The sequence below is a fragment of the Bos indicus genome, chromosome X (genome assembly GCF_029378745.1).
Source record: "Bos indicus isolate NIAB-ARS_2022 breed Sahiwal x Tharparkar chromosome X, NIAB-ARS_B.indTharparkar_mat_pri_1.0, whole genome shotgun sequence".
Taxonomy (NCBI): domain Eukaryota; kingdom Metazoa; phylum Chordata; class Mammalia; order Artiodactyla; family Bovidae; genus Bos; species Bos indicus.
In genome coordinates, this window is record NC_091789.1 from 4,209,748 (window position 1) to 4,237,006 (window position 27,259).

Sequence of the window (27,259 nt, forward strand, 5' to 3'; positions counted from 1 at the left end):
GTTATTATAATCATACAGAATGGTTTGCCTCAGAGAATCCTGCCCTTCTGCCTGATTGTTAAAATGCCTTTGCTCAGAACCCTGTCCACTTGTGAATGGTAGGAAGGAAGAAATTAATACATCCCCTGCCTGAGGCTTGCCATTCTAGGAGATGTTTGCAAGATTCATGGCTTTTTTACTTTGCTTCCTCACCACCCTCCGTCTCTGATCTATCAAAGAAACTGGCATCCAGACCCCAATAAGATGGTTATTTTGAGGTGCTAGCCTGCAATCTTCTTGGTCTGCCAGCTCCCCGATTAAAGTCTTTTCCTTGCCTCAAGTCACCTACTCGGGGTTGGCAGGTAGTTACCTCAGCATCTGAGCTCCCATCTTGGGAAAGGGAAAATCCCAGGGATATTTTGATTGAAGGTACAGTTTCCAAACACTCACACAAAGGAAGTAAAGCCACAAGGTTTATTACTTACAAACCCCAGAAAGGGGGTTAGGAGGAGCAGTGACCTGGGGGAAGGGGAGTTCTCCACCCCAGGTCACAAGCATGGAGGTAGAAAATAGGGCGGCAAGCCCCTGGACTTAGAAGGTGGGCAGAGGTCAGTAATTTTGGCTGGGGGCTTGGGGGGTTAAAATCTAAGTAGTTCTTTTAATCTTTTAAGAAGGAAGTGTTTGCTTTGTTTTGTTTACCATTTTATTTTTTTTTATTTATTTAGCTGCACTGGGTCTTAGTTGCAGCATGTGGGGTCTAGTTCCCTGACTAGGAATTGAACCCAAGTCTGTTGCATTAGGAGTGCAGAGTCTTAGAGACTGGACCACCAGGGAAATCCCTAAGCAGTTATTTTAAAAGGTGTCCTGGAAACACTAAAGCAGGAACTTGGGGTGGGAATCCTAAGCTCAGGTCCTCATCTAAGTGTCCAGGGTTGTCTTACTGTCCAGTGCCTAGGCAGCAACTTGAAATAACTGTTTTCCCATCACAGTACTGAGCCTTCTCTGTACCTTCAGACACCTCGTTGTACACTACACACACTGCCTTTCCTACTGGTCACAGCAATGGTACAAGGGAGGTGTTATTTCCTATCCTCAGCTTTCTAGCTTTTCCAACTATGAAGCGTCATACATCTCAGCAAGATTAACTGGTTAAAATCAGGTAAAATCAAATCAAAATATGGAATAAACAAATCTTCACAACACAATTATTTAATAAAATGTAATGCCAACTATGAGAGAGGAAAATTTTAAAGTTCTGAAGTAAAAACAAAATCAGAAACAAAAACATGGACCACAACACTAAGAAAAAGAGGAAAACAGAAGAATAGGGGAAATATATGCAGTGAATGAAGCATTACTTACTTTAGTAATATCTTTAAAATGAGTAAATTTTGAGTGAATAAGACCAAATATCTGAATGCTCAATGAGGAAGAGAACAGGTATCACAAGACAAAAAGCACACAGAAGATAACACTTGAAAAAGGTATAGGGACTTCGCCACTGGTCCAGTGGCCAAGACTCTGTGCTCTCAATGCAGGGGGCCCAGGTTCAATCCCTGGTTGGGGAAATAGATCCCACATGCCACAATAAGACCTGGTACAGCAAAATAAATAAAATAATAATAAAAAGACTATATAAACCTCATCATGTAACAAGGAAGTGCAGATACAATAAATAGCATTTTATACCTATTTAACAAACAAAAACAAATTTAAAACGATAAAGCATAATGTTTGTGAGGCTGTGGGGAAATTTGTATTTTGCAGGTGGTAATAATAATAACAATAGCCAATACTTTCATGCTCACTTTCCTTATCACATTTCTGCACAGGAGAACTATTTTTTCTCCCATTTCATAGATCAGATGGTTGTGACTCAGAAAGGGTAACCTGGTACACGAAGCCAGATGAAAAAAACTTTGCTGATGTTAAAAATCCTATGTTCTTAACCAAAACTGGACACTGTCTCCCATGGTAATACGCAACAGTTCAGTCAGTTCAGTCACACTGTCTGACTCTGTGACCCTATGGACTGCAGAACGCCAGGCCTCCCTGTCCATCACCAACTCCCGGAGTTTACTCAAGTTCATGTCCGTTGAGTCGGTGATGCCATCCAACCATCTCATCCTCTGTCATCCCTTTCTCCTCTTGCCCTCAATCTTTCCCAGCATCAGGGTCTTTTCAAATGAGTCAGCTCTTCGCATCAAGTGGCCAAAGTATTGGAGTTTCAGCTTCAACATCAGTCCTTCCAATGATTATTCAGGATTGATTTCCTTTAGGATGAACTGGTTGGATCTCCTTGCAGTCCAAGGGACTCTTAAGAGTCTTTTCCAACGCCACAGTTCAAAAGCATCAGTTCTTCAGTGCTCAGCTTAACTTTCACATCCATACATGACTACCGGAAAAACCATAGCTTTGACTTTTGACAGACTTTTGTTGGTAAAGTAATGTCTCTGCTTTTTAATATGCTGTCTAGGTTGGTCATAGTTTTTCTTCCAAGGAGTAAGCGTCTTTTAATTTCATGGCTGCAGTCACCATCTTCAGTGATTTTGGAGCCCAAGGAAATAGTCTGTCACTGTTTCCATAGATATATATAGGTATAGTATATTATATATATACTATATTATAGGTATATACCTATTTACCAACAACCGATATTCAAAGATAAATGTACCGTTCATTTACTATTTCTTTAAGGACAAATGTATATTTTAAATATGGAACTCTGGTATTTCATGCATTCAAGTTTGTTTTGTTTTTTATTTTGCTTTAACTATGAAATAACTGGACTTCTGAGTGCAGGCCTATGAAATTGCATTGAACACTCCACAAAGTACCTTCATATATATTTAAAACATATAGTTTAGCCAAGCAAACCGTACTGATGTATTAAAATAAATTAAAGATGTGCACCTTGAAAACTCTGGGTTCAAATCAGCAGAAATGCTGACTATATTCATGCTTTGTTTTTATCTTGCTTTTAAAAGTGTGAGACTTCCACGGACTCCCCTGCTGGTCCAGTGGTTAAAACTTCACAGTTCCAATGCAGGGGGCTCGGGTTCCATCTCTGGTCATGGAACTAAGATCCTGTATGCTAAGTGGCATGGCCAAAAAGAAATTCTTTTTAAATTAAAAATAAATAAAAGTGTGAGACTTCCAGATTCTGATTTGTTCATAGGCTGCTTATCATTCACCCAGGAAAAAGGAAATCACTTTCTCTTTTAAAAAGGACAGCTTAATCCACAGTTAACTTTTTTTCTTACTGTATTATATGCATCTTATCTGCAGTGGTAAAGAGCACGCCTGCAAATGCAAGAGACTTACAAGATGCGGGTTTGATTTCTGGGTTGGAAAGATCCCCTGGAGGAGGGCATGACAATCCACTCCAGTATTCTTGCCCGGGAAATCCCATGGACAGAGGAGCCTGGTGGGCTATTGTCCATGGGTCACAAAGAGTTGGACACGACTGAAGCAACTTAGCATGCACACATATGTTATATGTGGTCTTAAATTCTGATAAACTAATGCATGAATGAATCAAATAAAAAATATACAATGCAGAGAAAAGGGAAATCATTTAAATAGTGCAGCTATTGTAAAAGAAAACAAAAAAATCCCTCATCAATAGCCAATCATTTGATCTGTTTAATTTTATCCAGAAATATTGCATGAGACTATATTAAAGTGAATCCTTAATTTGACAGAATATGTGAGAACTAACTTGGCACCTTTCAGTATTTCTTTCTGAGTTCCGACTGGAGTTGAGGTTTGGATGTGAATGAATGGGTCCATGGAACTCCTGAGACATCCTTCTTCTGGTTAGAATAACAAAATGGAACCTGGCTGTTTCGAAGGGTGCTGAGACTGGAGACTGGGCCAGAAGCAATCACATTTTTAGACTCTTTTCCTGTCTTAAGTTTCCCTCCTTCCTTATGAGTATTTCAATCCTGGTGAAATTGCTTCATGTGAATTTTTTGAGTTAAAAGGAGGGTAAACCAGGGAGAAAAAGACAACTCTGCTGCTTGATCTTGTGATGGGAGCTGTGGAAAATGTTAGGGACTCATTTGCACATGAACCTGAGTTCTGTTTTTCCTTTTTCTGTATTTTTTTTGTTTTATAAAGCTCAGCTGGTCAGAGTCATCTACTTGTGTCCCGCTGGCTACCTCCCAGCCCAGCTGAACACCCAGCTCCCTACATCCCAGCAACAACTCTGTGCCCAGCCATTGACATGGATTTCTTTCTCCCTCTAGTTACTACAGCTTCTTTTTCCACTTCTAATTTCAAAGTATCCTTTGCTTCACTCCTTTTACAACCATATTCAAGGGGAATGGGATAGAGACTCTTCCTTGGTCGCTATCTTGGCTACGTTCCCTGCTCCCCACACCTAAACCAAGATTCTTTCTTTTTTTAAAATTTATTTATTTGGTGGTATTAGATCTTAGTTGTGGCATGTGGGATCTAGTTCCCTGACCAGAGATCAGACCTGGGCCCCCTGCAATGCGAGCATGGAGTCTTAGCCACTGGACCACCAGGGACTTTCCTAAACCAAGATTCTTGGGCCTGGAATAGAAAATCAAGTTCCAGTATCATGCATTGAACCTGGACTGGCAACTCGTTTCATATATGATATTATACATATTTCAACGCCATTCTCCCAATGATACTGGATGCTTGGGGCTGGTGCAATGGGACGACCCAGAGGGATGGTATGGGGAGGGATGAGGGAGGAGGGTTCAGGATGGGGAACACATGTATACCTGTGGCGGATTCATTTCGATATATGGCAAAACCAATACAATATTGTAAAGTTAAAAAATAAAATTAAATTAAAAAAGAAAAAAAAAAAGAAAATAGCCCTAAAAAAAAAAAAAAAAGAAAGTAAGAAAATCAAGTTCCAACTCTGCAGTGCTCAAACAGGCCCTAGTTTTTTCTGGGGGCTGAGGTTTGGAGGGGGCTGAGTGTAGCAGTGTGCTACCCATGCCTGAATACCACCTTTTAAATCACTTGTATCCTCTTGTTTGTGAAACATGAAAGAATGGGCTTTAAAAATCTTTTGTATTCCTATTGGCATAATTAAGTTTTCCAAGCTATTAGCCGTCTTTCCTTAAGCTTATTCAACACGTGTGTGCAGCAGGCTGTTGTTCATGAGTTTTGCTTCCAGGGGGCAGGCTTGGCTTTGCCAGGAGATTGGAGGAAATGGCTGTTGTCATGGAATCACAGCTTCTGTGATCCGGTAGGCGTGGCATCCCCTTTCTCAACCCTCTGACGTTTGCTGTGCGGGAGTGAACTCTAGGAGACTGCATGCCTTAAGGGTGGAGGGTAAGGGCGTTAGTGCTGAGGCTGAGTGAGGAACTTGAAGTCAACAGCTCTTTGAAGGAAAGAGTTCTGTGCACGGTGGGGGTGGTAAGTGCTGAAGAGCTGAACCTGCCTTAGCATGCCCAGAGCTGGATGAATCTGGGCCCCGGGAACAGTACGGTGGCAGAGACACAGTAGTGGTGGCACACAGGCTTAGTTGCCCTGAGGCATGTGGGTTCTTCCTGGACCGGGGATCTAACCCGTATCCCCTGCACTGGCAGGCAAATTCTTTACCCCTGAGCCATGAAGGAAGTCCCACTCAAGGTTTTGAGCCCCCCCAGTCCATGGTGTGCACCAAGCTGAACTTACCAATCAGGAAATTCAGGGAAGGATTCTATTTTAGCTTCATTATTTCACTTCCAGGGTCTGAGATTTTCTAGAGGAGCTGCATCAGCACCAGATGACAGCATGGTGTTCAGTATGTGTGCTCTGTGTATGCCCTGTAGTAAGCACAGCACCCCATAATCAGAATTCAGGCAAATGTAGTTTTGTTTTTTGAAGACAACTCAAAACAAACTTCATTGCCCTATTTTGTATATATTTATAGGAACTATTCTCTTAATTTAAAAAGTCACTTTTCACATCTGTTTGGAGGGACCACACTCTTGTATTGCCTGATAAGATTGTTTCTGGTTCCTTCTTTTCCCCCTGCCCTTTGTTTCCGAGTATTTGCAGTTAAAGGGGGACTGCCCCAGTGGTCTAGCGGCTGGGACTCTGCACTCCCAATGCAGGGGACCTGGATTTGATCCCTGGTCAGGGAACTAGATCCCACATGCTGTAACTAAGACCAGGTGCAGTCAAATAAATAAAATTAAAAAAAAATAAGATCTTGGATTTTGATTGTCAGGCACTTCTGAGTTAGACCTCCAAGGTTCTCATTATATTTGTTTGAATCAAGATCCAGTTTACATGAATCTGGTTTATAAAAAAAGTTTTTCCCCTCAAACAGTTCATGTTGTTTCCATGCTAAGTCGCTTCAGTTGTGTCCAACTCTGTGTGACCCCATGGACTGTAGCCCGCCAGCCTTCTCTGTCCATGGGATTCTCCAGGCAAGAATACTGGAGTGGGTTGCCGTGCCCTTTTCCAGGGGATCTTCCTGACCCAGGGATTGAACCATGTCTCCTTCACTGGCAGGTGGATTCTTTACCACTGAGCCATGTGGGAAGCCCCTAGCCAGTTCATAATGTGAATGAGAAATGTCACCTGCCATATCAGTAAACAAAGGATGTTGCAGTCATCAAGCTGACAGCCACCGTGGCCCTCCCACAACAGTGCACCCTGAGGGGATTCAGGACTGAGAAAAGCTGGACAGCGGCCCAGATAGCTGAGGTGCCTTTCAAAGGAATGATTTCCATAAGCCCAGACTCTTGCATCTTCCCATACACAGAAAAGTGCTAAATATTTGGTTTTCTTGAATTAACAGTAATCTTTTGATATTCCAACTACCTGGTTTTTTATGTAGCTTGGCTCCTCCTTTACCTGTTTGGAGTCATCCCTCAGAACTATCTGAGAGACTTTCTGGCTTAAAGTCCTCAGTTTTGTCCACCAAATAAAACATTATTCCCAACTTTTAGGTTGTAAATTTTTTTAGTTGACAGTACCTTCTTTCTGGGCTTCCTTGATGGCTCAGATTGTAAAGAGTCCTCCTGCAATGTGGGAGACCTGGGTTCGATCTCTGGGTTGGGAAGATCCCCTGAACAAGGGAACAGCTACCTGCTCCAGTATTCTGGCCTGGAGAATTCCATGGACAGAGGAGCCTTGTGGGCTGCAGTCCATGGGGTCGCAAAGAGTTGAACATGACTGAGTGACTCTCACTTTTATTTGATCACCAACATTACTAGTTTGAAAGTTCACTGGCATGTATTCTTCATTGTGGAAAATTTTAGAAAGCAACACTACATCTAGAACTATTACTATTGTAATAGGCTGAATCTACTGCACTCCTTTATAAGATGATGCTTATATACAACTTTTTAGCCAAAATGAACATCTGCAAAGACAACCTACCTCAGTTCTATGTAGTTGTTGGTAGCCAGTTTCTAAAGATTTTTTTTTATTAATCCAGGTTATTTCTTATGTCAGAATAATTGATTTCTGATCTATGTCTTTGGGATGTTTGAAATGTACCTTGAGAGAAGTTCTCTTTGGGGCACTAATTAAATTGGGGGATTAATTTTAGAAGACCTATTTCTTGGCAAACCTAGAGTAAGGGTAAATTATTAGCTACATCAATGTTTTGCTTATTTCTTTTCATTTTAAAGATATATTTATTTATTTGGCTGTACGAGGTCTTAGTTTTGGCACGTGGAATCTTTAGTGGTGGCGTGTCAAGTGATAGTTGGGGCATGTGGGATCTAGTTCCCCAACCAGGATCGAACCTGGGGCCTCCTGCACCAGGAGCTCAGAATCTTAGCCAGTGGACCACCGGAAAGTCCCTGTTTTGTTGATTTCTTATGCCTCATACCACCTCTCTGCCTTAATTCATCTGGCACCTGAAAGAAGTACAGACATGTTTTAAAAAAGAATGGAGACTTCACTGGCTGTTCATTGGTTAGCACTCCACACTTCTACTACAGGGCGCATGGATTCGATCCCTGGTAATGGAACTAAGATCCTGTGTGCTCCACTGCACCCCCCCCCCAAAAAAATAATAAAACTGTATGATAAAGATACCAGCACTTACAGGATAGATATCCCCCCCCCTTTTTTTTGTTTCTCCCAGGCAGCCTGAGCATTTAAAAAAACAAGTGTTCTTCGTTAGTGTGTATCAGACTTACTGTAAGTGTTGATTGGAGGATTTGTGCTGAGTACTCTCTGGCTTTCAGTCACAGGTTGGAAAGGCTGAATGTGGTCCTTTCCACTGTAGCCAGAGTGGAGAAAGGCTTAGGAGTGGGTCTGACAGTGTCCTGAAGCTTTCTTGTACAGGCCTTGTAGTTTGAGGGTCCTTAAAGTACTGAGAAACCTAATGTTTTAAAAAGGACAGTGGTGGGACTTCCCTGGTGGTCTGGTGACTAAGACTCCACACTCCCAGTGCAGGGAGCTGGGGTTCGATCCCTGGTCAGGGATCCAAGATCCAGCATGCTGCAACTAAAACCTGGTGCAGCCAAATAAATATAAGTAATAAAAATAAAAAAAAGATAGTGGTCAATACTAGGAAATAATAATTTTTTTTTTTTTTACTTATTTGATTTTTTTTAATTTTTAATTTTTATTTTATTTTTTTAAAATTTTATTTTATTTTTAAACTTTACAATATTGCATTAGTTTTGCCAAATATCAAAATGAATCCACCACAGGTATACATGTGTTCCCCATCCTGAACCCTCCTGGAAAAAAGAATTTTTGATTTCAAAATCATCTGGTGAGAATGACAGTGGGCATACATGGGAACATTCTCAAATTTCTCCCACTCCCAACAAGTCCTGATGTCTCTGGGTAGCAGTAACATCCTTCTCTCTGTGGAAGCCTGACATAACAAGCACTTTGTGACATTTGACACTCACAAGTGAAAAAAGTGGTAAGACGGAATAAAAATTAGAGCTTGTTTAGTCACTCAGTCATGTCCTGTACAGCTCATGTCCTTACAGCTCAGTCATGAACTGTAGCCCGCCAGGCTCCTCTGCCCACGGGATTCTGCAGGCAAGAATACTGGAGTGGGCTGACATTTCCTTCTCCAGGGGATCTTCCTGACTCAGAGATCAAACCCACTTGTTTTGCATCTCCTGCATTGGCAGGTGGATTCTTTACCACTGAGCCACCTGGGCAGCCCCAAAAATTAGTGGACACTGTGGCAAAGAGTGTACACTTTCCTGAGAAAACAGTCTCCTTCATGTGTGAGCACAGAAGTGCTGTGAAACTGGTTTTTGATTAACTTCTATGAGAGGAAATTCTGATGTAACCACAGCACCTTATCTGTAGTCACTGAAATCTTTAATCACTTTTAGTATCAAACTTCATTTAAGGAGCCTCACATTACTAAAGATTACTCAACAAGAAGGGTTCAGCTGAGAGGAAATGAATGCTTTTTGAAAAGTAGGCCTGGTTTTCACTCTCCTAAATTTACTATTTTTCTTACCCTGGTCATTTAACACAAAGGAAACAATATGAATAAAGCAAAGGCGTGACTGCTTCTTTGCAAAGAGTGATTATTGTGGAAAACATCTCCTTATTCTTACTTGGAGCACCATTAAACCAAGAGGTTCCCTTTTAGTGTTTAAGAGCAGAAATTGGATGTTGAAGGTGACAAAATTGAAGTTGTGATAGTACATCATGAGAAACACTGGGCTGGAGGAAGCACAAGCTGGAATCAAGATTACTGGGAGAAATATCAGTAACCACCCTTATGGCAGAAAGTGAAAAAGAACTAGAGAGCCTCTTGATGAAAGTGAAAGAGGAGAGTGAAAAAGTTGGCTTAAAGCTCAATATTCAGAAAACTAAGATCATGGCATCTGGTCCCATCACTTCATGGGAAATAGATGGGGAAAAAGTGGAAACAGTGGCTGACTTTATTTTGGGGGGCTCCAAAATCATTGCAGATGGTGATTGCAGCCATGAAATTAAAAGACGCTTACTCCTTGGAAGGAAAGTTATGAGCAATCTAGATAGCATATTAAAAAGCAGAGACACTACTTTGTCAACAAAGGTCTGTCTAGTCAAGGCTATGGTTTTTCCAGTAGTCACGTATGGATGTGAGAGTTGGACTGTGAAGAAAGCTGAGTGCCGAAGAATTGATGCTTTTGAACTGTGGTGCTGGAAAAGACTCTTGAGAGTCCCTTGGACTGCAAGGAGATCCAACCAGTCCATCCTAAAGGATATCAGTCCTGGGTGTTCATTGGAAGGACTGATGCTGAAAATTAAACTCCAATACTTTGGCCACTTGATGCAAAGAGCTGACTCATTTGAAAAGACCTGATACTGGGAAAGATTGAGGGCAGGAGGAGAAGGGGAAGACAGAGGATGAGATGGTTGGATGGCATCACCGACTCAATGGACATGGGTTTGGGTGAACTCTGGGAGTTGGTGATGGACAGCGAGGCCTGGAGTGCTGCAATTCATGGGGTTGAAAAGAGTCGGGCATGACTAAGTGACTGAACTGAACTGAACGGAGCTGGGAAACAGTGAAGAATATGCTTTCCCAGGCTGGTGGGGGAGAAGGGTAAAAAGGGAGAAATGCCTTTTTCTGGCCTGATGGTCTGTTATGTTTCTTTTGAGGCAGCAGAACCTATGTGCCAAAAGGACTCCTATTCCCCCATCTTCTCCCCACAGAGGACAGTGAACAGAATTTGGAGCACGTGGGATGAATGCTTGGCTATCACCTTCCAACAAATCCTTGCGAACAGCCTCCCAAAGGAAGATGGCCTTAGGATTCCAGTGTTCAGCTTGAACTTGTCAGCATGAACAGAGCTCATCCCTGTCTGGAAACACCCTGTTCTCACACTAGGGACTCATGCCACCCCATTGTGCTTATGTATGTGGTCCCAAAGGGACAGGGTGGGGATAAGGATGAGGGTGATGAGAGAGATGGAGAATGTATGGGTCAGTGCGAACTCATCATGGGTGCTTGGGAAACTTCTGGAAGGAGGCCACCTTGTCATTCTGTTGAAATGGCATTTCCTTAACAATTTTCACACACAACCCACTGGCCCCATTTGATACACAGAGTCAAATATATTGAGAATTTGTCTCTTTATTGCTAATACAAGTAGAGGAGTATGGGTGGCATGGGCAGCACGGGCAGCCCAGGTGTCAGTGGCACCAGAAGAACCCATCTCCATTATGGCTCCAGAACCAGGACGGGATCTTAGGACCCATCCAACAGGATGAGGTAAAGGTGCCTCATGGCAGCAGGTGGTGCTGGAGCTTGAACCACGGCTGCTCTCTCATTTCTCCGACTCTTGGCTCTTCTATTCTTAAACCAAACCTACAATCAGAGGGGAGAGAAGATTGGTTTAGGGTATTGAACAGTTAATGTTATAATACAAAAAGCATAGCTTGCAACTTTATATGACTGAGATTTCCAAGGGCATCAGGAGATGCTATTTCCTTCTTGCTAAAGTACCTCAGGAAAATTAAACCACCACACCCCCGCCCCCCTTTTCAGTTCACTCTTAATGAGCTCTGCTGTGGGCCCAGTTCTGGCATAAGATTATTATTTTTATCTCTCTTGATGAGATTTTCATATTCTAATTTTTTCCCAAGTATTGGATGCAGGTTTAATTTATAAATCGTTGTACCGGGTCCTTGCTATTGATAAAATGCCCAGTAACAGGATAAAGAATGGCCTCTATTCTGACAGCTGATTATCAGCCATCTGGCTACCTCCTGCCCTGTCCTCACTAGGGAGAGGGTCATCTTGTTGGGGGTGGATTTAGACATGGTAAGTAGTGGATCTATTTAAGGTCATACTGAGGGGAACGGCTCCCTATTTGAAAAGCCTATCTTTGGTGTGAAGTACATAATTAATAGGAAGGAACTTGTTGGATTTTTAAACAGAAGGATGTCTAAGGGGTCATTAGTCCTCTGAAAGGTCTTAAGAGTTAGAAAGGTGGTCTGGCAAAGGAGCCCAGGGTGGGTTGTGACTTGTCTCACTGGGAAATGAGAGTTGCTGAAGCTCTAGACACTGCCTTGATATTTTAGCCTGTAGTGTTAAGTTGAGATCAACTCAACCCAAGTTAACAAAGACTCTTGAAAACCTTAGGCCACCCAAGAGTGTAGAGGAAAGAGGCATACCATGGTCACCATTGTCAATCCTGCATGTTCCAACCTACCCCACCCTACAAATCTTCCTGGGCTTGGGACCAAGGCAGCTCACTCTGCTCTGGCTGGAGTTCCAGGATCCTGGACTGGAGCTGTTGGTGTCCAGCATGGCAGGTTATCCTAGGTGCTGCAACTCAACCAGGAGGTCCCAATCCCATCCCTTATTCTTAAGTCAAGAAGGTGGAACAGGCATTTTTGGAAGATAGTGGACAACAATGAGAGCAAGGGATCATTAAATGGCTCCTCCCTAAATATCTGCCCATTATATATTAATATAGATTTTTTTTATCAACATGGAACGCTCTCTAAGCAAGTTATATTATTAAGGTGAAGAACAGTGTGTATAAATATCATTTATATTTTTTAAAGAATATACACATAATTGCCTTTATATGCATTGAATACTTCTGTTAAGATTTATACAAAACCACTTTGCTGTACACCTGAAACTAACACAACAATGTAAATCAACTATACTCCAATAAAAACTAAAAAATAAGATTTATATGAAGCAAAGAATGGTTGCTTTGGGGAGGAGAACTATAGTTGGAGGGCAGGGTTGAAAATTAAGTCTGTCCACTATTTTTGCAAACAAACCAACGAAACTGTCAGACTTCACCGTCTCTCAATGTCCTAGTTAATGGGGGTTGACACTGTATTTAATCCTTTTGAAAGTTCCCAAACTGTAAAGTTTAAGTGACCCAAAGGGCCCTCTTTCCCTACCTGAGACCTCATTTTCATTCTTCTCTCTTAGGATTTGCAGTTTCTCTGCTGCATGGATAGTCTAAACCAGGCTGGTGTAACAGGGCTCATTTTAGGGGCTCGGGCTCTAAATGTACCACCAGTGGTCAAATCTCTGTAAACAGAATCAAAGCCCAAAGCTGGTTGTGCCCTAGGCTCACATTAGGTCTGTATTTCCAATACTGGTTTCACAAAATAGCTCTATTTGCAAGTGAAAGGTGGAAAATCATGTATTACTGAAAATTCATGCTGTACGGTTTGGAAATAGATGAGAATACTAAGTTTTCCCCTGATTTGTTTCCTGTGGCTCATATTCTCTTCAGAATACCACCAAAAGAGGACCATGTAAACCTGGGGAGGGAGAAAACAAGTCACTAAACTTTTTCTTTTCTTCTGCAAATGCCTGGGCAGCCTGAGAAAGTCTTCCTAACCTCCTTCTAACCTTTCCAACCTGAGCCAGGCCTGTGGGCCCAGGTTGGGGTGTTAGGATGCCGATACTCAAGAAGCTGACTGGTGGGCTGCTTTTCAGGCACCCTGCCACCGGCTCCGTAGCGCTGGTCCCTGGCTCACGCATGCACTCTGTAGCAAAGCTAATCAACTCTCGTCCTGGTTTTCTTTTCTTTTCGGGCAAATAAAGCTTTGATAAAAATTATGGTGTTTTTTGGTCACCTTTTGATTTCAGGACCTACAAATTAGTTATCACTGCCTGAGGGAATGAATAGTGTTTAAAATTAATATAGCTAGGAATCTACCCTGACATGAGGGCCACCCACCCCTCACCAAACAAATTCCATAAAACTCGCCTCTTCACCAACAAGGCGAGTGTAGGATGATATGAGAGAATAGCATTGAAACATGTGTATTACCATATGCAAAACAGATGACCAGTGCAAGTTTGATGCATGAAGCAGGGCACTCAAAGCAGGTGTGCTGGGACAATCCAGGGGAGTGGGGTGGGGAGGGAGGTGGGGGGGGGGTTCAGGATGGTGGGACACATGTACACCCATGGCTGATTCATGTCGATGTGTGGCAAAAACCACCACACTATTGTAAAGTAATTAGCCTCCAATTAAAATAAACTAATTAAAAAAATAGTCCTACCAAAATGGGAAAAACATCCTTAGATGTTAGAAATTCCTCAAGAGAATACTCACTTATACATTTAGTAGATTCATAGTGTTGAATTTGGGTAGTATCTGTAATTCTTCTCTAACCTTTTCATACTTCTTGGGTCAATTAATATTAATTCAATTATTCTTTTTGCTCTTTTATTCTTTAGACAAATTTCCAAAGTTTGCAAACTTTCCACCCATTCTCATCATAATGTGACTATTCTAGCAATGTTTTCAGATTGATACATCCAAGTATTCTAGAAAATTAAAATTTAGGGCTGCCACTCTCTATACTGCCATCCCAAACACTTAAAAACAAAAGAAGGAGGGCCAGGCAATTAGACTTTTAAACTATCTTCCCCTATCAGTCTCAGCTTAACTAAACATTTATTAGTCACTCACATGATGTGTTCTGTGGATAAATTACTCCTCACCCTGATATTTATCAATTCACTCATTTAGCAAAGAGTTTTAAATAATTTAGTACAATTGAACCCTCTTAAAACCTGCTCCTCTGTATATTAATTTTAATACTTCCAAAGTCAGGCTGAGCCCCAACATGACTCCACACAGAAGTGCTCCCTAGAGGATACCACTGTTAGGAGGAGTTGAACCTTACTGAATATACACATATACATGTATGCTGCTGCTGCTGCTGCTGCGAAGTCGCTTCAGTCGTGTCCGACTCTGTGGGACCCCATAGACGGCAGCCTACCAGGCTCCTCTGTCCCTGGGATTCTCCAGGCAAGAGTACTGGAGTGGGTTGCCATTTCTTTCTCCAATGCAGGAAAATGAAAAGTGAAAGTGAAGTCGCTCAGTCGTGTCCAACTCCTAGCGACCCCATGGACTGTAGCCCACCAGGCTCCTCCATCCATGGGATTTTCCAGGCAAGAGTACTGGAGTGGGGTGCCATTGCCTTCTCCAATGTATATAGATATACGTATCTATGTTTGTAAATATATATATATTTAAATTTTATACACAGATTAGGGAAAGCATTTCGTTTTTTCTCTTCCTTTAGGAAATCATGTTCCCTCTGGTAACAGGAAATATGTATAAGCTGGAGTTTGCTACCCACAAAGACTACTAAAATCAAAACTTATTTGCCAACATAAAAAAGACAACATGAGAGTATCGAGAGTATCCAGGTCAAGGTGTTCAAATCCCCAAAGTTTTAGAATGGCTGCCCTGCTAAGTTTTTTTCAGGCTTACTGACCTGCACTCTGGTGGCAGTCACACCCAAGCGTCTCGCAATCTCCCTTCTGAGGAAAGAAAAGCACAAGTGTTTAGTATTTGAGTTGTAGATAAAATGAAATATATAGATATATGTTTTATGCTTATTTTAAAATTTGTATTCTTCCCCCCTCTGAAAGAAGAATAGTGGTTATCAGGGACTGGGAGAAGGGGGGACCAGACTGTTCCTATGTAATGGGTTCATAGTTCCAGTTAGGGTGGTGATAGTTGCACAATAAGAATGCACTTATTTTAATATCATGGAAGTGTACAGTTAAAAATGGTAAAGGGGTTTCCTTGGTGTTTCAGTGGTAAAGACTCCGCCTGCCAATGCAGGAGAAATGGGTTTGATCCCGGATCAGGGAAGATTCCACATGCCACGGAGCAACCAAGCCTGGCCACAACTACCTAGTCTGTGCTCTAAAGCCTGGGAGCTGAAGGAACTGAAGCGCAGGTGCTGCAAACTACTGAAGCCAGGGGGCGCTCTAGCCCACGCTCCGCAGCAAAAGCCACGTAATGAAAAGCCCGCGCAACGAAAAGCCCGCGAACTGCAACTTAGAGAGTAGCGCGCACCCCGACCCCCTCTGCCTCAGCCTCTAGAGAAAAGTCCTATGCAACTAAGACCAAGTTCAAAATATATAAATGAAAAAAATTTTAAATGGTAAAGATAGCAAATTTTATATTATGTGTATTTTACTACAATAAAAATTCAGAAAAATAAATATATTAGTTTTATAAAGCATAAAATGGGCAAAGGATTTGAATAAGCACATTAAAGGATGTTCAACATCACTAAACAGGGAAATGCAGATCAACATCACAATGAGATACCACTTCACATTCATTAAGACGACTAATAATCAAAAAACAAACAAAAAAAGCATTGGCAAGAATGTGCAGAAATTAGAATCCTTGTACACTCCGAGTGGGAATGTAAAATGGTGCAGCCACTATGGAAAAGAGAACAGTAGCTCAAAAGGAAAAAAAATAAAAAACCACACCCTAAAATCGGAATTACCATATGATTCAGCAATTCCATTTCTGGGTATAAACCTCAAAGAATTGAAAACAGTGAGTCAGTTATTTGCACACCCATGCTCATAGCAGCGTTATTCACAATAGCCAAAAGGTAAAAGCAACCCAAGTGCTCATTAGTAAAGGAACAGATAAACAGCAGTATCCATGTATAATGGAATATTACTCAGCCCTAAAAAGGAAGGAAATTTCGACATGTGCTCCAACATGGATGAATACTGAGGACATTATACTAAGTGAAATAAACCAGTTACAACAAGACAAACACTGTACAACTCCACTTATATGAAGCACCCAGAGTAGTGAAATTCATATAAAGAGAAAGTAGAAAGAAACATGGTCCTCAGAGGCTTGAGGGGGTGGGGGAGGTGGATGGTGGCTTGCCTTCCACATCCAGTTTTAGTTTTGCAAGATAAAAAATTCTGCAGCTTGCTTGCCCAACAATATTAATATCCTTAACACTACTGAACTGGACACTTAAATGAGCCCAAACCCACTGGGACCCAGCGCCCCCAGAGCCCGCCACGTACCTGGTGAGTAAGTCCGGGTACTCAGTCTCCTGGAAGAGGTCCTCCAACTCCCGCAGCTGCGGGCCCGTGAACTTCCTGTTCTGCCTGCGACGGTGCGGCGGGCTCTCCGGCTGCTCGGCCTTGGCGACAGCCATCACCAAGCCTGGCTCCTCAGCTTGCTCCTCAGCTGGTTCCTCAGCTGCCTCCTGCTCTGGCTCCTGGTGGCCATTGCGACGCTGGTGGTTCCAGGTGCCACCTTGGTTCCAGTAGCCCATGTTGAGGAGGTTCATGTAATTCATGTTACCCACGAAGCTCAGACCTCCTCCTTCCACCGAGCAGCCTTCTTTGTCTTCTGGCACTAGATCCTCCACAAATGCAGGTCTTACATCCAAAGTGCAAGCTCTCAGGCAGTAGGGGCCACACTGGTGCTCCCCGGTCAGAGGCTCCATGGCTGGTGCGCTGTGGAAGCTCGGTGCCTCTACGAGCTCTGCTGAGTGCAAAGAGCTCGAGCGCCTCGGGCCTGTGCCTGGTACGGTATATAAAGGTCTGGGCTGGGTTCACCCCCCCACTCCGCGCTCCGCCTTGAACGATTGCTATTGGCTCTCTTTTTACCGCTAGCCACTAGGGGTGAGACTTGCTTAGGCGCGAAAGCGCTGGGGCGTGGCCCCCAAATGGGGACACCCAGGAATATCAGTGTGCTGGTGGGAGCACGGGTGTTGTGGAATTGGGGCTTTGGTTTACAGTTCAGTTCACTACTCCCCACTTGCAGAGTGTCCACCCTGAGGAAGGGGCTATCCTGGGTAATGCAAGCTGATTTTGAGGGGAGGAGTAGGGGAAGGGTGGGAGGCATGAGACCTCACAGTAATAGTAAGAGCCCTTGTGGGAAAGTTTGCAGTCTGTTACAGGGTCCAACCTTTAATATTTGGAAGCCTGCACATGCCACGGGCTAGTGATGAAGGTGAAACAATTAACTAGGGTACTGCTTTCTCTGAGTTTCTCCAGAGCACGCCATGTTCCTGCCATTGCTGGGAGCAAGATCTCGCAGCTGGACTGCAAAGGATTCTGGGACAGATAAGCTCTGCAAGAAACTCCCTACAGCTGAGAAAATATAAGCACTCCAGGGTTTTAGCAATGTATGCACATCAGAGTGCAGGTGTGCACCACAGCCCTGGGCTTAGTGTATCCAAGAACGTTTGCCTTGCACGGGCTCACAACAGCACAGTGCAGTTAGCATCTGTTGCTGTGCTCCAGCCCAGCATCTCTGGTGCAGGTCTTCTGCACAAGTTCAGTCCGTCCTGTGCTGAGCTCCTACTGGGAACCCAGGTGAATTTCCCCCTTTCCCCCTCCCTTTCGATAGGAATAGCATTCCAATCTCTGGCTTAGGACAAAATTACATTTTATTTATTGTCAAATAAAAGAGATCCAGGCCAGATTGAGAACACTATGGTTCCCCCTTCAAGTTGTGTTTTGTAGATGCTCTGGGAGGTGTTAATATCCTGAATATTCAAAATAGCTTCTCATAATAGGCCCTATGCTTAGTATCATATATGATTTATCCTGTTTTTACCGTCACAACCACCATTGTCTTCAGCATCCTTTTATGAAAGAAATTTAATTATTTTTGTAGGATCACAGGGCTTAAGCACCTCATTTGCTGTGCCTGATAGATAAGTGCCCCCTGCCTCATGTTTCTGGAGAATGTCTAAGAAATCATCTAAAAGGGGGCAATTGAACAATTTACTTTAAAAAATACGTCAAGAGATGGCAATCCTACAGCCTCCCTGACTTTAACCAAGATATTCCATCCTCAGACTAACTCTTGCTGGATTATGCAGGCCTCCTCATCTCTTGGCTAGATTCTGTGTGATGATTTTTGGCCTTGGAGCAGTTATTACATGAGACACCTACACAGGTTCTCCTCATGGTTTGCATTAGACTAGCTAGGACATCTGTGACACTTCAGGGGGTGTGCATGCGTGCATGCTAAGTCCCTTCAGTTGTGTCTGACTCTTTGAGACCCTATGGACTGTAGCCCTGCCAGGCTCCTCTGTCCATGGGATTATCCAGGCAAGAATACTGGAGTGGGTTATCATGCCCTCCTCCACGGCCGAAGGTGTCCTCCAGTGTTATCTAACCTCCAGGCACCCGTGTATCCCAGGTAACTATTGCCCTGCTACTGCTGTTGCTAAGTCACTTCAGTCGTGTCCGACTCTGTGCAACCCCATAGCCGGCAGCCCACCAGGCTCCCCCGTCCCTGGGATTCTCCAGGCAAGAACACTAGAGTGGGTTGCCATTTCCTTCTCCAATGCATGAAAGTGAAAAGTGAAAGTGAAGTCTATCAGTCGTGTCCGACTCTTAGGGACCCCAAGGACTATTGCCCTACAGTCATGGTAATATTTTTATTTAAAAATTTAAAGTTAAATTTAATATAATGTTAATTTTTAAATAAAAAATTAGAAATGGAGCCACATTCTAAGCAAAGGTAGATGGGAATCATAATCTGATGGAACCAATTTATGAAAGCAATGGCTCTGGAGCCAGAATGACTGCATGCATCTAAACCGTAGCTTTGTTCATTCACGGGCAAGCTGGCTAATCTGGTGAGCTGCTTATTCTTTGCCTTGGTTCAATTATCTTTAAAACGAGGATAACAATTATAACTACCAAGTGAAACGAGGTGTTGTGAGGATCAATAGAGGCGGGAATAATAAAACTTCACGAATGACCACACATTTCCTACTTTAATCACTTTTTTATTTTTTTAACGAATGCCCCACATAAGCAGTTAGGTGAAGAAGCTAAGAGTCAGACAGGTTCATGCCCGGCCCACAACACATGGCAAGTCAGGCTTTGGCCTTGCTCTCCTGATTGCCTCCTTTACATTATTGGTGTTTTTTTCTCCCCATAATGTGTATTTCTTCCTGTTTTCTCTTTTTTTCCCTCATCTCATCATTTTTTTCCCTCCTTCCTCTTTCTTAACTGAGGATAGAACCCAAGGATCACATTTAGCCCAGTGGGTGTCAGTCAGTTAAAGGGGCAAGTGGTCAAGTCCTGTTGTGCTGATGCCCTGGATGCTGCAAAGGGCAGGGGCCTTTCTCTGCTCTGAATCACCATGAAAACCATGGTCTCCAGCATTGTCTCTAGCTAGCAACTGACTCAACTGGTCTGCCTCTCTATTTATTTTTTTATTTATTAAAACACTATTTTATTTTTTAAAAATATTTATTTATTTGGCTGCACTGGGTCTTAGTTGCCACACTCAGGATTCTCCATCTTCATTGCAGCATGCGGGATCTTTTAGTTTCGGCATACAAACTCTTAGCTGCAGCATGTGGGATCTATTGATCGTTTACCCACCAGGGATCCGAACCCGAGCCTCCTGCCTTAGGAGCACAAAGTCTTAGCCATTGGACCACTAGGGAAGTCCCTGCTTTTCCATTTAATGTGCCAAAAACTTAAAAAAAAAACCCAAACAAATAACTAATATCTGTAAATATATGCAGGAAGTATAAAAAAGAATAGAACACCACTTCAGAGTACATACTGTCTCCCCCAAAATAAAGGGTGTATAAGTTGTCCACCCTTAGAAAGTGTCTGCATGTCTTTCCTCATGGCAGACTCTCTAAGGGTTTTTCTTTGGGATTTGGCTTATTGGGGGCAGGGGTAGGGGAGGCTGTGTAATTATGAGTCTGTATTATGCAGAAAGAGGCCCACATAGACTAAGCTTCCTGATATCCTGAATTGTGAGTGGAGGCTTGTAGCCAGTATGCCCTCACTGTGAATCTCCCTACACTGCCCCTCTTCACCTTTTCTCCCCCAGGGCCTAATTCTGTGCTCAAAGCCCTTTGCTTGTCCTAATAGCACTCTATTTTGCCAACAGAAAGGGTCTCTCTTGCCTAGTCAAAGGTAATCAATCTCAGACTAGCAGATTCTGCCCAGTGTTTATTTTCCCCTGAAGATTCTTCTAACTTATTCAAAGGCTTCTATCACTGTACTTAATCAAAGATGAGGCTTTCAGAACATCAGAAGGTGTAGGCTAAGAAGCAACCAGTTCTGAGTATTGGACAAGTCCTTTATTTTTCTGGACACTGAGCCAGATCAGATGTTTACACAAGATTTAGTTCAGCTCAGTTGCTCAGACGTGTCCGACTCTTTGCGACACCATGAATCGCAGCACACCAGGCCTCCCTGTCCATCACCAACTCCCGGAGTCCACACAAACCCAAGTCCATCGAGTCGGTGATGCCATCCAACCATCTCATCCTCTGTCGTCCCCTTCTCCTCCTGCCCTCAATCTTTCCCAGCATCAGGGTCTTTTCAAATGAGTCAGCTCTTTGCATCAGGTGGCCAAAGTATAGGAGTTTCAGCTTCAACATCAGTCCTTCCAATGAACACCCAGGACTGATCTCCTTTAGGATGGACTGGTTGGATCTCCTTGCAGTCCAAGGGACTCTCAAGAGTCTTCTCCAACACTACAGTTCAAGATCATCAATTCTTTTGCACTCAGATTTCTTTATAGTCCAACTCTCACATCCATACATGACCACTGGAAAAACCATAAGCTTGACTAGACAGACCTTTGTTGGCAAAGTAATGTCTCTGCTTTTTAATATGCTGTGTAGGTTGGTCATAACTTTCCTTCCAAGGAGTAAGCGTCTTTTAATTTCATGGCTGCAATCACCATCTGCAGTGATTTTGGAGCCCAGAAAAATAAAGTCAGCCACTGTTTCCACTGTTTCCTCATCTATTTCCCATGAAGTGATGGGACCAGATGCCATGATCTTAGTTTTCTGAATGTTGAGTTTTAAGCCAATTTTTCACTCTCCTCTTCCACTTTCATCAAGAGGTTCTTTAGTTCTTCTTCACTTTCTGCCATAAGGGTGGTGTCATCTGCATATCTGAGGTTATTGATATTTCTCCCGGCAATCTTGATTCCAGCTTGTGCTTCCTCCAGTCCAGCATTTCTCATGATGTACTCTGCATATAAGTTAAATACACAAGATTAGTTCTTAGGAATTGTCCAGGTGGACTTGAAATTCCACAATTCTATCCATCTAGGGTCACAGCAAACTATTGCCTTTTGTATAATCCTATTAACACTGTCCCATATACACCACTAAAATAACTTTTGTCGAAAGTGATAAATCTTTGAAAATGGGCACAAAATTTTCATTTCACATATATTTCTTTAACACTTGGGTAGTGCTTACTATGCATAAGGCATTGTTCTAAATGCTTTCCAAATATTAAATCATTTTTCTTCATTATAGCATTAATTGGGAAGGACCCCATGTAAGCATTCTTGGGGATACTAAGCACTGGGCAGGGGTCTACACTTGTACTCTGATATGGATTCATCACCAAAACTCTGGGCACTTGGACTTTCTCAAGGGGTGCATTTGGTTTCTGGCAGAGTACATCTGAGCACCCAGAGTGCTGGACAAACCCTGCCCCAAGATCCTGCTCTCAAAGCTCCAGGTAGCATGAGGGCTTTGATTTCAGCATCACTGCAAATATTCAAAGCAAGCAGCCTCCAACAAATCATTTCTATTGAATTACTATCTCTTTTAGGATTATTGGGGCTTCCCTCGTGGCTCAGGTGGTAAAGAATCTGCCTATAATGCAGGAGACCTGGGTTTGATCCCTCGGTGGGGAAGATCCTCCTGGAGAAGGGAATGGTAACCCACTCCAGTATTCTTGCCTGGAAAATCCCATGGACAGAGGATTCTGGTGGGCTACAGTCCATGCGGTCACAAAGAGTTGGACACGACTGAGAGACTAACACTTTCACCTTTCTTTAGGATTACTGGCTGCAAGGTATGGAGAGCTGGGTTGAAAGTCACCTCCAAACTTCTCCAAGACTAGACTGAAATCTTCTCCTGTTTCCTCTGTGTGCCCAAATCAGCTTGTAAAATCAAATAGAGCTCCTTCTTCTGGGCAGAGACCCCACCAAGTCTAAGCTCCAACATTCATTCAGAGCCCCATTCAGTGCACATGCACACACCGCCCCATACACCCTTCTGCTTTCTAAACTCAGGACTTCGTGGATCAGAAACCTTTTGATGGCTTTGTAAAATTTTGTGCACGCGTGCTCAGTCGCTCAGTCGTGTATGACTCTTAGTAACCTCTATGGACTGTAGCCTGCAAGGTTCCTCCGTCCATGGGACTCTCCAGGAAAGAATACTGGAGCCATTTTCCTCCTCCAGGGGATCTTCCTGACCCACAGATGGAACCCGTGTCTCCTACATTGGCAGGAGGACTCTTTACCACTGAGCCACCTGGGAAGCCCTATATATATATATAGTGCATTGATAAGAAATGTTATAAAAAGAATGTTGTTAATAAATCTTGTCAGTCTCAAATTATATTTTATATAATAAATATATTTTATATAATAAAATTATATTTTATAAATATATAAATAATGTATAAAATATTTATAAAATGAAATTATATCAATAAACCATATTTTATATTTATATTTTAATTTATCAGATCAGTCTCTCAATCGTGTCCGACTCTTTGCGACTCCATGAATCACAGCACGCCAGGTCTCCCTGTCTATCACCAACTCCCAGAGTTCACTCAGACTCATGTCCATCGAGTCAGTGATGCCATCCAGCCATCTCATCCTCTGTTGTCCCCTTCTCCTCCTGCCCCCAATCCCTCCCAGCATCAGAGTCTTTTCCAATGAGTCAACTCTTCGCATGAGGTGGCCAAAGTACTGGAGTTTCAGCTTTAGCATCATTCCTTCCAAAGAACACCCAGGGCTTATCTCCTTCAGAATGGACTGGTTGGATCTCCTTGCAGTCCAAGGGACCCTCAAGAGTCTGCTCCAACACCACAGTTCAAAAGCATCAATTCTTCGGTGCTCAGCCTTCTTCAAAGTCCAACTCTCACATCCATACATGATCACAGGAAAAACCATAGCCTTGACTAGACGAACCTTTGATTTATATAGACATTGAAAACATATATATTTAAATAGTTCAATAATTATATAACTATGGTAAAGAATCCACCTGCAATGCAGGAGACCCGGGTTTGATTCCTGGGTGGGGAAGATCTCCTGGGGAAGGGAATGTAATCCACCCCAGTATTCTTGCCTGGGAAATCCTATGGCCAGAGGAGCCTGGAGGGATACAGTCCATGGGGTCACAAAGAGTCAGACACGACTGAGAGACTAAATAAGAACAACACTAAGTTGTTGATAAGTTATAAAATAATGTTTGGATGTAATAGAGAGTGGCTGAGTGCTGCTCCTAGCACGTGTCCCATACTGTGGGGCTTCCCTGGTGGCTCAGACAGTAAAGAATCTGCCTGCAATGCCAGAGGCGTCGGTTCAATCCCTGAGTGGGGAAGATCCCCCTGGAGAAGGGAATGGCAACCCACTCTAGTATTCTAGGCTGGAAAATTCCATGGACGGAGGAGCCTGGAGGGCTACAGTCCATGGGGTCACAAAGAGTCAGACATGACTGAGTGACTTTCACTTAAATATTTATATATGAATTATATTTATATTATATAAAATAAAATTCTTTAAAAAAAGTTTACATCATTTAATGTCAGCTAATTGCTGTAACAGATCTGAAAATTTATAAGATGCAAGTAAGATAGAAGTTTACTTTTTGCTTGTGTAACAATACTAGTATATGAACAGGTGAGCATGGTGTAAAATAATATACAATTCTTTATAAATATATAAGCCTGAGGCTGAACCTGAGGTTGACACTCTGTCAACTGAGACCAAACACCCCAAGAGACCCCCACTTGGCTTCTGCTTACACCTCTAGATGTGACCAGGCATTTCCTGAGAACTCAGCACGGAGCCCCCATCCACAGCCCTGAGCACAGGGAACTCCCGGCCAGTGCAGCCGCGATGAAACCGGATGGGAGTCCCAGAGCACTGGGAAGAAGTGCATGGTCCGTGCCTGGACGGTGACCTGCGCTTTACAGAACTCCAGGAAACGACCTTTCCCTAGGGCAGGGAGGAGACAGGATGCAGAGCTCCTGCCTCTGCTGCTCTCAGTTCCGGGCTCGCATGCCTGCTCCTGCCCTTGAACCCTAGCATCCAGTGCCCTGATCTAGGTGCCTTTCCTCCTTTCCAGATGCAGTTCCTCCTGTAATCCAGCGATCTGCAGGAAAAACGAGACGACAGAAATACAGTCCAAATCTAAGAGCAGCCGCAACCACCTCAAACAGTGCAGGAGCTCCTGGCCCCACGGACAAAGAGCACCCTGAGGGCGCTGGGTTGAAGCCCACGGAGCCTGGGGACAGGCAGCAGTCCCTCTACTGCGCCACTTACATTCCATTGCAACAACAGGAGCGGAAGAGCGTTTTACAACCCGCTTGGACAAGTTTCAAGGTAAGTGGTCCACTCAGACGGTGCCCACCTTCCGGGGAGCACTGGCAGGGCCCAAGCCTCATTCTTTCTCCTGGAGCCTCTTTCGTCCCTTTCTGAGCCAAAGGCCAACTAGGGGCTCTTAAGGCCACTGATAAGAAGTGCATATCCGTTTAATTTTGGGGCTGCACCGTCCAGCTTGTGGGATCTTAGTTCCCCCACCAGGGACTGAACCTAGGCCCTCTGCAATGACAGTGTGGAATCCTAACCGCCAGGGAATTCCCAAGAAATGCTTTAAAGAGAATGTCTTTAATAAATCTTGTCAGCCTCAAAAGAATTTTAAAATATTTTAAATAAATTATGTAAATTTTATATAAAAAATTGTCCTTGGGCACCAGAGTGGAGGCCATTCTTCCTGGCACCAGGGTAGATATTTTCACGCAGCATTACAATGAATCAAGTGGCCAAACTTTGGCTTGATGCTAAATTTTTGTAAACAGTGTCTGATTCAAACCAAGGTCCTGATCAGGGTGAGGAGAGTAAGGCGTGGCCAGTTGTCCAGTGAAGGGTCAGATCCTGTCCTGATTTAAAATTTTGATAATTTGTTCATAATATTTTTGATTTAAAAAAATTGCAAAAGTGTTTTTCTCAGCAGATATCATTATCCTCATTTTCTTTATTTTTTGAAAATTTTTTACTGAAGTATAGTTGATTTACAATGCTGTGATACAACAAACAAAAATATCATTTATCTGGAATCCTGAGTTTTGGGGTCCCTGAAATTTATTTATTTATGTGGGATCTTTAGTTCCCCGCCCAGGGATCAGACCCCTGCCCCCTGCAGTGGAAGCGTGGAATCTTAACCACTGGGCTGCCAGGGAAGTCCCGGGTTCCTTGAAATTTAATGTGGAGAGAAAAACATTACTAAAGCAAGGCCACAATCTGGATATTACGGAACAATGTAGTGGGGGTGAAGAGTTGTGGGATAGATATTTGAAAGTAAGCATGAGGATTTCCCTGGGGGTCTGGTGGTTAGGACTTTGTGCTTCTACTGCAGGGGGCCGGCTGGATTCAATCCCTGGTCTGGGAACTAAGGTCTTGCTTTGTTTCCCACCCCCCAAAAAGCAAGCATGAATGGAACATGGTGTATTTCATTTCATCTACAACTTCAAACACTGGATATTTGTGGTTTTCTTCCCTCAGAAAGGAATTTGCAAGATGCATGTGTGTGCGTGAAGCCAGAATATAGGTCAGTAAACTTGAAGAAATTGTTGAGGCAGCCATTCTAAAACCTGCTTCCGGACTTGCACACCTTTGTCATAGACATTCTGAAATTGTGTGTTTTTGCTACCTTTTCAATGTTTGGAGAATAAGTTTCGAATTTTGGGTCTTTGTGAGTGAAAAGTGGTATATGTAAACTCCAACTTCTGGAAATTTGCTATTGCCACAGGGAACACGATATTCTAAAGGAAAAAAAAAATAGAACTGAATCACTTCTTCTAGTCTATGTATACAATTAAATATATATATATGGATAATTTATAAGTAACATATAAATGTCTCATATATATATATAAATAAATATGTGCATAGGTATATGTATGCATATATATGAGGGAGAACTTCTGTGTGGAGACTATAAGATAGGAGTAATAGTGATATCTTTATCATAGAATTGAAGAGAGGAATAAATGACATAATGTACACAAGTACATAGCACAATGTCTAGCCACAGAAGAAGCCCTCGGAAATGTTCATTACTGTTACTCCGTAATATATCCTCATCCCCTCAGTGTATTACCTGTGGAATAGGTGGCAAAATGGAAAGAGGCCCAATTAGGAATCACACATTCTGGTTCTTTCAGAGACACACACTGAAATATTTACAGATGAGATGATGTGATGTCTAGATTTGCCTTTAAATAATTCCATGGCAGATGCAAATGTGTTGGAGAATTGATTAAGGTGTTGATGAAACAACATTGGCTATAAATAATTGTTGACACCAAGTGATGAGTACTTGGAATTCATCCTAAGATTCTTTCTGCTTTTACATATGTTCAACATTTTGCATAATAAAAAACCATGTTTTTGAATGATCAGAGTTACAGACTCAAATGCTGACAAAGCCAGGCTGGTACTACTAATATAACAGCAAGGAGCATGGGGACTGGCAAATTAGAGAAGACTGTTTCCAA

The 27,259-nt window shown here is 42.8% G+C and overlaps 1 protein-coding gene across 1 annotated transcript; it reads right to left on the minus strand.

Moving 5' to 3' along the window:
- Window positions 1–11,022: 11,022 nt before the first annotated feature.
- Window positions 11,023–17,219, minus strand: LOC139181309 (rhox homeobox family member 1-like). Its single transcript, XM_070784316.1, has 3 exons — window positions 16,742–17,219; window positions 15,160–15,205; window positions 11,023–11,254 (listed from the first exon to the last, which is right to left on the minus strand). Exons 1-3 carry the CDS (start codon window positions 17,167–17,169, stop codon window positions 11,135–11,137), a joined length of 594 nt encoding a protein of 197 aa, XP_070640417.1. The 5' UTR covers window positions 17,170–17,219; the 3' UTR covers window positions 11,023–11,134.
- Between the last annotated feature and the right edge of the window lie 10,040 nt (window positions 17,220–27,259).

Bases quoted from the DNA above. Each gene is read 5' to 3' on its own strand.
- LOC139181309 (XM_070784316.1), bottom strand. From the start codon at position 17,169: ATGGAGCCTCTGACCGGGGAGCACCAGTGTGGCCCCTACTGCCTGAGA. The intron at 15,206-16,741 runs GTACGTGGCGGG...TTCTTTCCTCAG, and splicing joins TACCCGGACTTACTCACCAG to AAGGGAGATTGCGAGACGCT. The intron at 11,255-15,159 runs GTCAGTAAGCCT...CTCTGATTGTAG, and splicing joins TGACTGCCACCAGAGTGCAG to GTTTGGTTTAAGAATAGAAG.